Here is a 17,592-nt window from a genome sequence, read left to right as displayed (position 1 = left end):
CATGCATATATATTCAGCTATGTACATATGTATATGTACGTTTATGTGTATATATAACCTTTACCTCCATGTATTATTTTAAAAGTAGTCATACTATACGTACTTATAATTTTTAATCAGTCAAGGTTTTGAGTGCCTGAGATGTGCAGAACATGGTCTTAAGCACCATAGGGCATTGATAGATCCATTAAATAAAATCGCTACTCTCAAGATATTTATAGTCCAGCTGAATAAGATAGGACAAATATATAAGAAGCAATGTGAAGTCCAGTGCAGTGGCTGAGCTATATGGTCTATACTAAGCACTCACAAGGAATTAAAATTAGCCTTCAAGGACCAATGGAGTTGAAGAGGTAAAGGTAGCTAAGTACCCAGCATGTAGTGTGGGCTCACTAACTGATGGTTGTTGCTCTTATACTCACCCCAAGTTCTGACTCTAGATGTCTAGTACAGAGGAATATTGATTCCATTTCTATAAGTAGAGAAGTTCAGAGGAAAAAGGTTACAACTGCAGGAAGAACTTTGAGTTAAGTGTTGTCTGGGTGGAGAGCTATTTCTGCATATAGGTGAAGATGTAGAGCTTGAGTTCTGGTGAAGAGTCAAAACAGCTTTGAGAATCATCTACTTAGAGACAGTAGATGAGTTTTCCAGAAGGAGCAGGCCAATAACTGGTTTTATTTCACACTGTCCTTTATGCCAACTAAAGTTGATACTAAATACCATGACAAAAAATAAAAAAACCTTACTTGTCAGTGAGTTAGAAAAATGAGGGTTTGTGTTTTTTGTGCCAAGAGTTAAAATCTCTCTATCTTTGTAATTCTGGCATTTCTTCTTCTTGGGTTGCCTCATAGCTCAATAGTTGGGAAATATTAAATAACAAAATGTGTGTGTGACAGACAAAGAGATTTGTTTTCTTTCTTTTTTAAAAAAATATTTATTTATTTATTTATTTGGCTGCACCAGGTCTTAGTTGTGGCATGTGGGATCTTTGTTGCCACAAGTGGGCTCTTAGTTGTGGCATGCAGACTTCCTAGTTGAGGTATGCATGCAGGATCAAATTCTCTGACCAGGGATGGAACCCTGGCTCCCTGCATTGGGAGCTTGGAGTCTTAACTACTGGACCACCAGGGAAGTCCCCGAGATTTGTTTTCCTTAAAATAAAAGATTCTCATGTCTAACTTAAAATTTCAAATTCTCAAGCTGTTTTTGTTCTTGTCTTGCTGGGTCTCATTATCTCTGTTTGGCTTTTCACTTACAAATCTTGTTTCATATATGTGAACAGCGTTGGGAATGTGACCTTTCTCATGACCCTGTAAGCTAAGATTTTGCTTTGCATTTCCCAGAATAAATGTCACTAAAACATATACATTCTGCTTTTCCCCTAGGTAAAAATCTCTACACCAATGAATATGTAGCTATCAAACTGGTGAGTAGAATCTATATTTGTGGTAATTATGTTTTAGTGCTCTCACCCTTCACATATCTTTTTACAGGAAATAATTTTAAGCATTCACAAAAATACTAATGTTATTTTCCCTTGCATATGATCCCACATAGTCATTTCCTTCAAACATATATAGTGTTACAGTCATGAATCACTGTATACTGTAAAGCACTATATAGTTAGAGGATGCTAACTATAGTGTTAGCAATGATAAATCAAAAAAAGTTAATAAAACATAGCTGGAAGGAAAAAAAAACCCTATTAACTGCTGTAAACTTTGTACCTTTCACAGTGCTATTTTTTTAATTATATTCTTATTCTTGAATATGACTGATCCATTTTTTAAATGTAAGGTATTTATTAATATACTTCTGAATGTGATCATCTAATCATTGCCTTAAAAAGCTGTCAAACTTGAAAAACACATTATGTGGTCAGATTTGAAGCAAAGAGTTCAATTAGTTTTGTCAGTGCTAATCTTATGAATAACTAACCTGGTCATTGAAAGTAACATCCTGTTAAAAAAGAATAATTCTATTATTTTTAAGGATTAATAGTTTTAGAAGAAACAATTCTTTATCTTATATTTAAGGTTGATGAAAAACCATTTCTAGCCATATTAAATGCTTCATATAACTAGTTTCTATAAAACTGTATAAATATTGTCCTCCTAATAAATCCTAGTACATTTCCCAGGATCTGAAGGTAGTTTGGGGCTTTATTAGTTGGAAGGCAGAGGCGTTAATAGTTGAAGGAAGTATCTTGTGGTAATTGCTGTTCTTTTCTAATGAATTGCCCCTACCACATCCACACCTGCTCTGTGGTCGGTCCTTTCCTCTCATTAAGCTTGTCTGTGGAGGAGTTAGAGTTGTCCTGTGAAGAACTGACAGACATCAGATTAGTTTCTCTACAAAGAGGTAGACAGGGAGCAGGTCTTAGAGCAGGTAGCTAGCTCCTTGGGAACCAAGTGTTTTGTTTGTTGACTTGGAAGTTTTGTTGGAGAAATGGGAGCAGGAAGAGAGGCAATGCATGTAACAATGCAGACCAAATATTTTTCTCAGCTTGAATGTCAAAGAATTAACTGTATATTTTTATTTATGGGAATTTGATTATTCTGTGAAAGTGTTATCTAGTTCATCTCTTTTTTACTTTTTCTGTTTTATTGTTTTGGTAAGTTGGAATAATTTTGATTCTTTGGGACTAGTAATAGGGAGAAGCAGCCCCTAAAACACTTTAAAATGTTGCCTCAATACTGTATATTTGTAATTGTCCCCTTATTTATCAAGACTTCTTCTGAGGCTTTCTGTTAGGGGCAACTCATTCTATCTAGATTTCTCTTTCCAGGTTCATACTAGTCGACCTGTTTAGATAAGGTTGCATAACATTATTGACATGACTGACCATTGCATTTCACTTACATTTTATTAAAGTTTTATTCTTTGTATGGCCAAGAGTTAAAGGTAGATAGACTTCATGTCATCTAGTATGGTGTGCCTCAGCACCTCATTTCTCTTTCAAATAAACCTTAAATAAAGGCTTTTTAGAGGATGACAATCTTGTCTATGGGCCTCCTCTCTTGCTGTGGGGCTGTATTCTCTGTGGGAGATATGATGGCAGTAATTGAGCTCTTTTCACTGTAACAGCAAAATTTGCCTTAAGCATTACAGTCCTACAAGGTAGCCGTCTGCTGTCAGTTTAGGATTTCAGGCAGGTATGTGTGTTCCAGAATAACCATGATTCTGGCAAATAGCCAGCCCTCTATGAAAATGTAATCAGCACCTGGCACAGAAATATAAGGAAGCCCTTGCTGGTAGTGTTTCAGTTCTACTTTGTTTGGATCTTCATTGTGGGCTCTTGTTTCTTGGATTTCTAGGAACATTTTTTTAAAAATCAGATACAGTGTAAACAAACTAGTGTGATGAACCCCTCCTTTACCCCTATCACCGAGGTTTCTGGGGTTCTTTTTTTTTTTTTTTTTTTTACAGTACGCAGGCCTCTCACTGTTGTGGCCTCTCCCATTGTGGGGCACAGGCTCCGGACGCACACGCTCAGCGGCCATGGCTCACCGGCCCAGCCGCTCCACAGCATGTGGGATCCTCCCGGACCGGGGCACGAACCCGTGTCCCGTGCATCGGCAGGCGGATTCTCAACCACTGCGCCACCAGGGAAGCCCCTGGGGTTCTTTTTTTTTTTTTTTTGCAGTACGCGGGGCCTCTCACTGTTGTGGCCTCTCCCGTTGCGGAGCGCAGGCTCCGGACGCGCAGGCTCAGCAGCCATGGCTCACGGGCCCAGCCGCTCCGCGGCATGTGGGATCCTCCCAGACCGGGGCACGAACCCGTGTCCCCTGCATCGGCAGGCGGACTCTCAACCACTGCGCCACCAGGGAAGCTGGGGTTCTTTTTAACAGAGGTTTTCTAACAGTTGTTTAAAAAGTTTTCTCTCCATGCTGCTAATCCTACTGCCTTTTACAATCTTATAGATTGTTTGCAGTGTCCTTTATTCATAGTGCTTTCAGAAGAGCACTTGAAGCTCCAGTTGGTTGAGCAGGCTACGACTACGTGCTGAAGGGGTTGGCTGAAGGATGTAAGTCCTTCCATCTGTGATAAAAAGCCTCTCATGTCTGAATATATGTGATGTGTACACCCACTTTTAGCCCTATAACTCTAAAGAGATATTGCTTTTTTTAATGTTAACTTATTTACCCAAGATCAGATTGAATATTTCCTATTAATGTTTCCAGTATGAAGTTTGAAGGTATTAGTTTGAAGAAGGATCTGTGTTTTTTAAAATTCATTGACTCTTGTGGTTTGTCAGAATTCAAGACTGTTTCTCCGGAAAGAACACTCCTCTTTCTAGTGTTTAGATCAACCTCTGGTTCCATATCAATTTGTCATCACTGTCTCTCTTGGTTTCTTGTGAATTATTAATGATTTTGCTAAAAGACAAATTCTGAAATTGGCTGCTTTGATGGTGATATATTAGAAGATCTAAAACCTGAATGGAGACTCTGTAGCTGAAGAGATAAATGAATAAGGAAGTGACTCTACAGTATAGTCTTAAATAAATTTTTTTGGAATACAAGAATCTTGAGAAACTTGAAGGCCAACTCTGATGCTTGCTGATTTTGCAATCAGAGAAGGGTATGGGTTCTTTCATAGAGCTCCTTAGGGCTTTGAAGTATTCTAGCCTACCTGAATTGATTTAGATAAAACCTTCCTAGGAGCAAAGGTGTAGACTAGATAACTTCAAGGAAAGTTCTGATTCTGTGATTTGTGGATTCTATATTTTAAGAAAAATGCAGAAAACTTCAAGTGGGTTCAGGAAGAGCCTTCAGGGGTGATCAAATAACTAAAAAATGGGACCAGTAAGAAAAGGTTAAAAAAATTGAAATTACTTTGCCTGAATAAAGGAAGTTTAAGAAATGACTGAATAGCTTTGTTATTTGAAGATAGCTGTTATAGTATTCACAGGTTATTCGGGAGCTGTTTTGTCTTTGTTATTGAGAATATAAGAGAAATAGGCTAAACTTTCAGTAAGGGAGATTGCAGTTACATATAAAGACCTTCTAAACCATGAAACTTGTTAAACACCAGCATGAATTAATAAGGGAAGCTGTGGAGCTCTCCTTCCTTTGAGCCTATATTAAAAATAGGACAAGTAACCATTCAATGGGGAGAGGACAGTTTTTTTCAACAAATGGTGTTGGGAAAACTGGAGATCCACATGCAGTGAAGTGAGACCTTTTACATCATACACAAAAATTAACTCAAAATGGGTCAAAGGCCTAAACATAAGAGCCAAAACTATAAATATCTTAGAAGAAAACTTAGGGGAAAATCTTCATAACGTTAGATTTGGCAGTGATTTCTTGGATATAACACAAAAACGCACAGTAAGAAAAGATAGATAGGTTGGACTTTATCAAAAACTTTTGTGCATCAGAGGACTCTGAACAGAGTGAAAAGATAACCCATGGAATGGGAGAAAATATTTGAAAATCATATATCTGATAAGGAATTGATTCTCAAATTTACCATTTTAACCATTTTTAGTTGTACAGTTCAGTGGCATTAAGTACATTCACATTGGTGTGCACCCATCACTATCATCCATCTCTAGAACTTTTTTTTCACCTCCCTCAACTAAAATTCTGTACTCATTAAACACCAACAGCATTCCCCTCTCCCCCCAGCTCCTGGCAACCACCATTCAACTTTCTGTCTATGAATTTGACTATTCTAGGTACCTAATATAAGTAGAATCATGCAGTGTTTGTCCTTTTGGGTCTGGCTTATTTCACTTAACATACCATCCCCGAGGTTCATACATTTTGTAGCATGTGTCAGAATGTCCTTCCTTTTTATGGCTAAATAATATGCCATCACACATATGGAACAAAATGTAACCACATTTTATTTATCCATCCATTTGTTGATAGATACTTGGGTCGCTTCCACCTTTTGACTATTGCGAATTATAGTGCAACAAACATGGGTCTACATATATCATTTTGAGTCTGAGTTTTCAGTTCTTTTTTTTTTTTTTTTTTTTGAGGTAGGCGGGCCTCTCACTGTTGGGGCCTCTCCCTTTGCGGAGTACAGGCTCCAGACGCGCAGGCTCAGTGGCCATGGCTCACGGGCCTAGCCGCTCCGCAGCATGTGGGATCTTCCCGGACCGGGGCATGAACCCGTGTCCCCTGCATCTGCATGCGGACTCTCAACCACTGCGCCACCAGGGAAGCCTGAGTTTTCAGTTCTTTTAGGTGTATATCCAGAAGTGGAATTGCTGGATCATATGGTACTTTTATATTTAATTTTTTGAGAAATTGCTGTACTGTCTTCCACAGTAGCTGCACCATTTTACATTCCCACCAGCAGTGCACAAGGGTTCCAATTTTTCCACATCCTTACCAACACTTGCTATTTTCTGTGTTTTTTGATATTAACCATCCTAATGGATATACAGATGTACCTTTCAGGGTAATGTTTGATTTTCTTGTTAACTAGTTGCCTGATATACTGTCAATTCAGAATGATTAGCCAGCCAATTCTTGAAGTTTGGTAGAGAGCAAAGTGTGCTTGTATGGCTGCTTTATCTTTGGGATCTTTAGAAAACTCTATTTTTAAAAACTTGAACACTGTATTAATTAAAGTTACAAGTTACATATCTTAGTTGCATTTACAGTCTTTAATTCTCTAAAGTGTAAAAATAAATATACATAACACTGTTCCTACAGCTTTATTCGTAATATTGAAAACTGAAAGCAGTTCACATGTCCAAAAGTTAAGGTTTGTGTGTATGTACACACACACACGCACACACACACACATAATAATATATAGTTTTACTTACTGTTATGGAATGATGTCATCATCACATGTTGAATTTAAAGACATAGAACACCAAATATAGTATGCTCTCATTTATTTAAAATACATTTTTGAGTCTATATTATATATAAATATATGTATAAATCAATATTTGGAAGAACATTCACCAAAATGTTAATAGTGCTTTTCTTTTAAATGATAGGATCTCAGATTATTTTTACTTTCTTTCTAATTTTTGTGTATATGAAATTTTTTTCCTGAGCATATATCATTTTTCTATAAATAATAAAACCATTTACTACCCGAAATTCATAATAAAACAAGAAGGAAATACTTGCTGGTATTTAATTAAAAGATTTGGCACCTGGTTTCCTAGGAGAATATATTTCAGAAAAATACTTCATGGTGAGAGAGCTATCCTTGAGTGATGTCTCATACAGAGTATTTTTTTTAAATATCCATGGCAGGGATTGTATATAATTCAGCTTCATCTTCCCCTAGATGTGCTTTCAAAGAGAAATTGTGGTAAGAAAATGCTATTATATCTGAATATCATCTCTAAAATATTAAGTGGTCTTAGCCCTGGTTTACTCTGAAAACCTAGGAATGAAAAATCTGTCTAAATCTGATCACAATTTCTCTTCTTGGGTTTCAGGAACCAATAAAATCACGTGCTCCACAACTTCATTTAGAGTACAGGTTTTATAAACAGCTCGGCAGTGCAGGTAAGTCAATGTTTCCTCCATTTATTCAGCATATAGCTTAGCTGGAAGCCCTAACATATGTAAATTTTCTTGTCTACCCTTTTTGCCAGGCCACGTATCTCCCCTACTTGCTGGATAGGTAAATACACATAGTCAGCTAAAAAGCTACTTACTCTCTGGCATCTAGAAGGGCAGTTGAGTTGATTGGGGGTCTATGCTACCATGCCTGTCCACAAACCAACCTGTGAATGCTTTCATCCACCTGAAATACACATGGTATGGTTTTTGCTTTTTAGTAGTTTATTCATTCTCTTTTCATTCCTTTGTGTGTACAGAAAGAAAGGAGGAGGTGTTGGTAATTTTCAAGATGTTTTTACCACATTGAGACTTTATATCCATTTTAAAGGCATACTACTAAAATATATCTTCTGAAATACCTTAACACTGTCACTTTGTTGTTCTCATTAATTTGGAAGACCTATCTATATGATTGTAATAACCTATGACCTCTGAGGATTTTTTTAAAATTAAGTTTATAATTTTTAAAAACATTCCTGTTTTTTTACCAAAAAGGTCAAATTTCTGAAATATCTTACTGGCTTGCAGAAAAATATATTGACTGAACAAATGTTACCAACCCTAAGGAGGTTGAACCCATAGGATTCCTATTGCAGAAGATGAAATCCTTCAGTGCTAGTTTAATTATTTGACATTAATAGACATTCCTCTGCTTTATGCTTCTTCAATATGACAGTTTTTTGTGAATGACTGAAACATAGTTTCTATTTCAAGTACCATTATTGAAGGTACTGTTGAAGGAATTTGAGTTTCACTTCCTAAAATATATACAATTATATAAGAGCCACTGGGTGTTATTCAAGTCATCTTATACCCTGACCATGGCAATAATCAGCCATAGTCATAACCTAGGGAGGCCAGGATGAGCATTTGTCTTTCATTGAACCTGACATGAGTTCTTGCAGACAGCTCAAATGCATTCATCTCAGCTGTTATATGCTGCCCCTCCACTGCTCACCTGCAAGTCTTCTTTTAAGATACGTGTCTTCAATTCCTTCAGTTTTTTGCATTATGTGATTAACAGATACTTCACTGTCATTGCTCCACGAGGAAGCATGAATGTACACACTCACACACTCCTGGTTTTGTGATGTTCCTCTTAAATGAGCCTCATAAAACAGCACCAGTAACTGGATTGGAGGCAGTGGGATTATTATCTTCCTTGATCTGGACACAATAGTTCTATTAATTTAGGTTAGCTATTTTAACAGCCATTTTACATAGTTGACTTTTATGCATCTATGGAGTTCTACTCAGTTGAAACCTTTATGTCTTTTTTACATAAGCTGCCATCAACTAAGGCTTTCTGAATTTTTCTGGTTATATAATTGATTTTGATCACCAGAACCTCCTAAGTGTCATCTTATTTTATCCCATTATTACTAAGTATTCGGATGCTTTTCAGTCCTAATTCTGTTACTGATGATTACATATTGACTTTTTAAATTATAACTGCATATCCCCCCTGCCCCTTCCATAAGACTACTATAAGCTCCTTAAGAACAGGCTTGTGCCTTCTTCACCCTGGTGTCTCAAATGTATCTCAGGGCCCTACATAGTTCTTTCACATAATAGGAAGCTGGGAAGAATTCTGGTGACAGAAGGAACTTAGGAAGATTTGGTAAGCATGAGTTTTAGATTTTTGCCAAGTTATTAAGAAAAATATTCCCTGGGGATGGCTAAAAAAGGGAAATTATTTATTTATTTATTTATTTATTTATGATAGGTAAGAAGTGGATTTATTTAGAGATACACATTTTGTAGACAGAATGTGGTCCATCTCAAAAGGTGAGAATGGCCCTGGGAGAAACACACTCCACAGAGTGTGGGCCATCTCAGAAGGCGAGAGGCCAGGAAATTTATTTTGAAAGTAGATCAGTTGACAAAGTAGACAAGATTTCACCACGTCTCCCTATAAGTGTGAGCATGAACACTCGAGCTTCTTCCTAAGTTACAGGCAGAAGCATTTCTCTTTCTATTTTTCTAGAGTGAAGTTCCCAGCTGCAAATGTTACTCATCAGTAGTTAATGTATGAGCAGCTAGAGCACATATGCCCTTCTCTCTTCAGAACCAAGGTGATGTTGTGGCACTGTAAATAAACAACCTTTCACGCTGAAAGCACACAAACCAAAATTATGCAATCATTGTTTTTACTCACTGGTGCTTTGTCTGTCATTATTCAGCACAGGCCGAAGATTTGCAAGATATTTGGGTATCATGACAAGGAATACTTAAAAAGAAAAAAAAGCCCATTGTGACTTAGGTTTGTTCAAGGAATTAATCAGTACTTACGAAATAAATGGATGAAATTTGGGGGGAGAAATGAGTGATTATGAATTTAAAGGACACTGGTATAGCTATTGTGACCAGAGCTTGAGACTTTAAGTTCCTAAAATAAGAACTTCTTTGTTGGCTTGAGAATATGACCATTTTTTCCTTAAGTACAAAAGTCTTATTCATTACCTTGCTTTTTGACCCCTACATTGCCCTGACTGTATGATCTGGAAATTCATACCAGTTCTCTACTCATGTGTAGATAGAACAAAACTGGTAGTACTGGATGATTGTGAACATGGTTTAAGGTGGAGCTCTTCCTGATTGTCCCTCCTTTTCCTTGTTTGATCTCTAACTTCTTCCCTTCTATACCATCATGTTCTCTAGTGAACAGTCACACTTCAAGGTTTCTTTGCTGATTGTGACTTTGCCATCAAGAATTTCAAGACCTGGTTATTTACTATGAAGGTTATCTCTAAGATAATCAGGGAAGAAAGAGGGCCTTGAGAGTCTTGAAACTGAGAATGAGGATTTTGGTCTTCCTAAAAGCTTTCATTTTTTTTCCTTTTTTCATTTATTGTAGAAACCAAATTATGAAATATTAAAGGATATTTTGAAAGGAGATGGTGGTCCATGTTCTTATCACCCTAACTCAGCCACATTTTATTTGAATATTTCTCTTTTTCATATGCAGACATATTTCATAGTTAATCTCAGTTTACGTGCAATTGCATGTCTTCATTCACTGAACATTGTAACATTTGTCTTGATGCTGCATTAGATACATGTTTCTAATCATTGTATAATATCCTGTCAGCTTCGTAGACCATAATTTAGGCATGCATTTTGTGCTGTCAGACTTTTAGCTTGTTTTTATTTGAAGAAAGCATTTCTCCTATTGATTTCTGATACCTGAGTGTATAACTCAAAACTTTTCTTTCATATGTTCTGCCATTTACTCCGCATATGATACAATGGTGATTTTCAAATGTTTAAAGATCTATTAAATGATAGATTAAGTTTATTCCAAAGGATTCCAGAACAAAAATTATAGAAAGAAATTTCAGTAAGATAAGTTTAACTTTGTATAACAATTAAAACAGTGTGAAAGTAATCTAAATGTCATCAATATGGGTCTGGGTAAATAAATGGTGATATATTTATACCACGGAATTAGCTATTAAAAAGAAAGCAGAGCCCTGTGTACTAACATGGAAAGATACCCCAATATATTTTTTAAGTAAAAAGTTTTGCAAAACAGTATAGCATGATTATATTTCTGTAATACAAGAAAAACATATATAATACAGATATGTCCGCATGAGCACAGAAAATATCTGAATGGATATATTAAAAAGTTAATGATTATCTTTGAAGAGAATGATTAGAAATGATTTTTCACAGTACAAAGCGCTTTGGCACTGAGCGCAGTTATACTTTTCTTTTCAGAGGTAACTTTGTATAGGTTGTTCTGAGTACACAAGATTAGAAATAAGGGACTTAAAGATTGACTCTGGGTTCCCTGGGGCTGGCTTGCCCTCCTGGTAGCTTCAGTATTTGTTTAGTACAATGGGCCAGCTTCACAAGAAAGAACAGTATTTAATCATGGTAATTAAAGACTGTAAGCCTAGCATTCAGCAGATGAAAGCACCCAGTGAGTTTTAACCATCTTTCTTATTTTCTTATCATTTTCTTCAATGATCAGTGTTGGGTTAATTGTATTATAGTCACCATGGGTAAGTCTCAAACTTATTTTCCTGTTATGGGAATGTTTTTAGGTTTCCCTGTGCTCTGAGTGTCCTTTTACTTAGGAGAGTATATACATTGTCAGTTTTTAAATTTCCCAGCCAACAAATCTTTTATCCAGCACACCTCCCACTTTTGCTTATGTCCTAACACACAGGAACAGGACATGTGGATGACAGGTTTGGGGCAGAGATAGGCAAAACCAGTGGCCTCAACAGAGAGGAGCCCTAAATATAAGAGAGGGACAGTATAAGCGTGAAGGTTCATAGCTAGATAGGGACTGGTCACATAATAGGGGTCAGTATATGTTTGGTAGTTAACTAAAAGATGAATAAACCAGAACCAGGCATGCAGCTGAAGTGGCAGGAGAGAGAGGGAGGAAGGGAGAGGGAATGAGTCAGCAAGAGCAGGAGCAAATGAAGGAAGATGGGGGGAGGGGTGAATAGGCAAATGGCAAGAAAATAGGATTCTAGAGACAGAAATCAGAGTGCAGGTGATACAATCTGGTGGAGGCCTCTGACTTGGCCAGAAGGAGCAATAAAGTTGCCTTCTGTTACTGTTCTCAGAGTTAGCTGTTTCTTAGGAACAGTGGTTTTGAACAATAGCTTTGACATTTTTAGTAAAAGTAGTAGGGTAGGTTATGGTAAATTCCCATCACTTCACTTGGTATTTGGAAAGGCCTAATTTATAATATAAACAGATAGTACAATAATCTCTTTGCTTCTGGAGGCTTCTTAATTGTATTGAGAGATCCTAAAGGTAGTAGAGGAACTCATCGTGCTCTGGTTAAACATTTAATTCTACTTCCACCCAGCAACCTGGGAAAAATTCTCAGGGGCTCTGGGAATAAATATCATATCATAGACAATCTAAGCCTGATCTGCCATGTCCTGGCTTTCCAGCAGCTATTCTAATCTGCTAATGACTATTCTGCTTTGGCTTTCTTGTAAAGGAGATGGTAATCCTCAAATTAAAGACAGCAAAAGGGAATTCCCTGGCGGTCCAGTGGTTAGGACTCCGCACTTCCACTACAGGGAGTACGGGTTCTATCCCTGGTCAGGGAACTCCCGCAAGCCTCACAGCGAGGTCAATAAATAAATAAATAAAATCTTTAAAATTAAAAAGACAATAAGATACTTACTGAAATTTCACAGTGTAACAAAGCCCAGGCAAAAATCTCATTGGAAAGAGAAAGCAAGTGAACTTAAGTGTCCACTAGGTACTTCATATGGTTATTTCATTTTTCCCATTTTGAGCACAGGGAAGTTTAGTAACTTACTTACCCAGGGTCATACAATAGGAAAACCTGAGCTAGGAATGTGTTTGTCCCGTGTTTTCGTACAGATTTCTGTCTTGTGTGTATACCGAGCAGAGGCCAGATGCCTGGCACCTTCTACCCATTATCCCTTGCCTAATTGTAATAGAATAGTGGAACATAGTTGTTAAAGTGTTAATTGATGCAAAGCCCCAGAACTTTCCCCCAGTGGAACACTAGGATTTCCCGTTTCATATGGTGCCCCCAAATTTCATGCCTTTGTTACCTCCAAAATCTTTTATAGCCTTGGGTGATCTAGGTTTTGAAACATTTCTTTCCAAAGTAAATTAATCATTTGTGTTGAATACTTGTGCCATGTGTGCAACTGAGGAGCTCAGAGCTACCCCACCCAAGCCATTTTCACCCACTGAAACCTTTATGCTATGAATAAAGTATTCATATTCCGTAATACCTTTATGGGAAAATAATCTGAAAAAGAAAGAATATATGTATATGTATAACTGAATCACTCTGCTGTACACCTGAAACTAACACAACATTGTAAATCAACTATACACCAATAAAATTTTTAAAAGAAGTATTCATACTCTGCAATTTTGAAGTTTCTGGGAAGGAGTGGTTTTATATGTCATCAAAAAAGATAGGAGGTGGGGGCTTCCCTGGTGGCGCAGTGGTTGAGAGTCCGCCTGCCAATGCAGGGGACACGGGTTCGTGCCCCGGTCCGGGAGGATCCCACATGCCGCGGAGCAGCTGGGCCCGTGAGCCATGGCCTCTGGGCCTGCACATCTGGAGCCTGTGCTCCGCAACGGGAGAGGCCACAACAGTGAGAGGCCCGCATATCGCAAAAAAAAAAAAAAAAAAAAAGATAGGAGGTATAGGCTGGTACCAGAAAAAGAGCTTTGAATCTAGGCAACTGTTAAATTAACAGGAACATGGTTCTACTTCAACAGAGAAATAAAGCATAAATCTGAAGAAAATCACGAGAAAGTGTGAGATTGGCAAAACTGTCCTATAATGTTGTGGACTTCCTTAGGAGTAAGTTATAAATAGGCTGGGCAAACACAGGAAGCATAAAAAATAAGAACATCTGAAGAGATGCTGGAAAGATGGGGATTTTACTGAAAATAGAAGTGAATCATACAACAAGAGTAGTTTCGAGCAAGTAACATGGGTCAGCTTAGATGTTCAATAGTTAGGAGTGCTTTAAGGAATTGAGAAGAAACGTTTTCGTCTCCAGTTGGGCAGAAAGTTTTCATAACAATAGAAGAAAGAATGAAATAGTGAACTTGGTAAAAGAAAGTGAAATCTGGATTCTTTCTTGCCACATATAAGTTTTTCAGAAGTCTCTCTGCCAGAGGTATTACAGAGAGAGGAGACATATACCACTAAATTCAGGGAAAACCAATCTTAATTAGTATAAATGGGCAGTCTTGAAATTACATTTTGAGAACTGGAAATTTAGACACTTGCCATCTCTAATTATAGGCAGTGTGCATAAGTGGAGACAGCCAAGAATGGGAGCAAGGAGAAAAGTTTAGCCCAAGTTTTCCCACTGTTTTTCTGTGACTTACTATTAACCTTGTGCCCCTGCTATGCCTCAGTTTCCTTATTCATGTAACGGGAAACCTCCTCTTTTGTAGCGGGAAACCTCCTCTTTCTTATTGAGTTTGCAGACCTTCTAGGAATGAATGAGGTTATGTCTGTAAAGACCTTGAATCCTTAAGGAAGAAGTGCTATATAAACACAAGGCAGCATTGTTTTACATTGAAACCAAAGATGTAACTTTCCTGTAGAAATGGAAATATCCTATTTACATTTCTTATAGCTTTGAAAAATATCAGAATGAAGAGATAACAGTTTCATTTTTGAAGAATTTTTGATGGATTCTCAAACAATAGTGACTTAATATTTCCCAGTCCATTCTCTGACTTAATAGAGCAGAATTCTGCTCTGGTGAACCCATCACATCTGTGATCTTGAGGGAGATGTTTGTTTTTTTCAGAGGAGCTGAATGTGGTCGTGTTGAAATACAGTTATGAGCCTGCTTGGTGAGAATGGCCACTTTTGCTTCTACAACTCCACAGCCTTTCGTGCCAGTTTGGAGGGGACACTTGGCCACAGCCATCTTGTACTACCTGGAAAAGAACCCCAGAAAAAAAAAATCCAATTGCCATACTTATTTTTGTTTTGTAAAATGGAATTGAAACCACTATGCAAGGACCAGGCCAAAAGATTCATTAATATTTGGTCCTTACCATAACTGGATTCATCTCTGAATTCTCAAAGGAAGTGGTCTTACTAGTGATGAACTACTGAAACATCACAAGTAAGGTTTATTACAGTAGTCTGTGGGAATGTTAGTGAATGCCATTGCCCCCCAAGATGAAAGATACAAATGGTTGGGCTGCCTTCTGCTCCAGTGTAGAAGATGAGATTTCTTAGGAAGCCAGACAGTGTAAAGGAACAGATAGTAAATATTTTAGGCTTGGTGGGCCACTTGTCTTTGTTGTAACTATTCAACTCGTGTTATCTATATTCAGCTCTTGTTGTCCTTGTAGCACAAACATAGCTATAAACAGTTTGTAAACAAATGAGCTATATTCCAATAAAGGTTTATTCATGGACACTGAAATTTGAATTTTATGTAATTTTCACTTATGAAATATTCTTTAAATTTTTTTCAAATATTTAAAAATGTAGAAACCATTCTTAGTTCTCTAATCATGCAAAAGCAGGTGGGCCAGATTTGACCTAAAGGCTATAGTTTGCTGATCTCTGCTCTAGCGTGGCAGCGACCAAAACTCCTTATTCTTTTTTATCACTTAGTTCAGTTTGCATAACATAAGAATTACCTCGAGACTTCCCTGGTGGTCCAGGGGTTAAGACTCCGTGCTTCCAATGCAAGGGACACGGGTTCAATCCCTGGTGGGGGAACTATCCTGCATGCCGAGTGGTGCAGCCAAAAAAAAAAAAAAAGGAATTACCGCAAGGAATACTTCCTTATTCCTTATATATATTCCACCCTTTTCTAAAAAATAAATTTATTTATTTATTTATGGCTGCGTTGGGTCTTCGTTGCTGCGCATGGGCTTTCTCTAGTTGTGGCGAGCAGGGGCTACTCTCATTGTGGTGCGGGGCTTCTCTTGTTGTGGAGCACGGGCTCTAGGTACGCGGGCTCAGTAATTGTGGCTCGTGGGCTCTAGAGCGCAGGCTCAGTAGTTGTGGTGCACGGGCTTAGTTGCTCTGCAGCATGTGGGATCTTCCCGGACCAGGACACCAACCCATGCCCCTGCATTGGCCGGAGGATTCTTAACCACTGAGCCACCAGGGAAGTCCACATTCTACCCTTGAGGCACTGTAATGAGAGAACTTACAGAGAGAGAGCCATATCCCTCATTCTGTGGACTTTTCACAGTGTAATATGCTGCTGGATTGTGAACTTTTTTTTTCCATTTATTTTATTGAAGTATAGTTGATTTACAATGTGTGTTAATTTCTGCTCTACAGCAAAGTGATTCAGTTATACATTCTTTTTCATATTCTTTTCTATTATGGTTTATTACAAGATATTGAATATAGTTCCTTGTGCTATATAGTAGGACCTTGTTGTTTATTCTGTATATTATAGTTTACATCTGCTAATCCCAAACTCCCAATCCATCCCTCTCTTACCCTCCTCCCCCTAGGCAACCACAAGTATGTTCTCTGTGTGAGTCTATTTCTGTTCATAGATAAATTAATTTGTGTCATATTTTAGCTTCCACATATAATTGATATCATATGGTGTTTGTCTTTCTCTTTCTGACTTACTTTACATAGTATGATAATCTCTAGGTCCATTCATGTTGCCGCAAATGGCATTATTTCATTCTTTTTTATGGCAGAGTAATATTCCATTGTATATATGCACCACGTCTTCTTTATCCATTCATCTGTTGATGGACATTTAGGTTGTTTCCATGTCTTGGCTATTGTAAATAGTGCTTCATTGAACATTAGGGTGCATATATCTTTTCGAATTATAGATTTCTACAGATATATGCCCAGGAGTGGGATTGCTGTATCATATGGCAACTCTATTTTTAGTTTTTTTGAGGAACCTCCATACTGTCTTCCATAGTGGCTGCACCAGTTTACATTCCCACCAACAATGTAGGAGGGTTCCCTGGGTGTGAGCTTTTTTAAGGGTGAGAAGCATCTTTTATTCATTATAGTATTATTTGCATATCACTTAATCCAAAGAAGAGACTCAACAAATGTCAAATTGATGAAATCTCAGTATATAAACTCTTCCAGCAGGATTTCACTGGCAGTGAGATCACCAAGTTAAGTGGCAGCTTCTTTCTTTTATGTGTACACTCTCCTCTTCAAGATCTCAGCCTCTTCTTTATTTGCTTATGCTAGCAATTCTTGATTAACTGTATTAAGGAAGCAGAATAGAGATATGAATGAATAATTCAAGATATTAGAACGAAGTCCTCCAAATTTTTTCTACAGGGATTTGGTGTACAGTCAGAGACATGTATATTCACTATTACCTACAAACTTAGAGCATCCAAGAACTGCCTGGCAAAAGTTCTGGAATTTAAGCCTTTTGAAGGTAGGAATTATGTGTGGTTCTCATAAATATAATGGCTGTAGTAGTACACATCTTCATACATAAATGGCCCGTCAGCAGGTAGAAAATTATTTGGACACAATCACATTGAAACAGTTGTCATAATTTGTCCACTTATTGCT

The 17,592-nt window shown here is 37.6% G+C and overlaps 1 protein-coding gene across 2 annotated transcripts in view; it reads left to right on the top strand.

The window, feature by feature from the left end:
- The window catches only part of CSNK1G1 (casein kinase 1 gamma 1), a gene marked incomplete at its 3' end in the record, with an annotated part of 102,407 nt that overhangs the window by 31,076 nt on the left and 53,739 nt on the right, over window positions 1–17,592 (top strand). For both annotated transcript variants that reach the window (XM_079699565.1, XM_079699564.1), the window contains exons 2-3: window positions 1,386–1,426; window positions 7,430–7,499. In XM_079699565.1, coding sequence (XP_079555691.1) covers window positions 1,386–1,426; window positions 7,430–7,499 — 111 coding nt within the window. The remainder of the gene's footprint in view (window positions 1–1,385; window positions 1,427–7,429; window positions 7,500–17,592) is intronic.

Source organism: Hyperoodon ampullatus, assembly GCF_949752795.1.
Source record: "Hyperoodon ampullatus genome assembly, chromosome: 3".
NCBI lineage: Eukaryota > Metazoa > Chordata > Mammalia > Artiodactyla > Ziphiidae > Hyperoodon > Hyperoodon ampullatus.
Note: the sequence above shows the minus strand (reverse complement) of the source record. Positions and strands in the feature narration are given on the sequence as shown.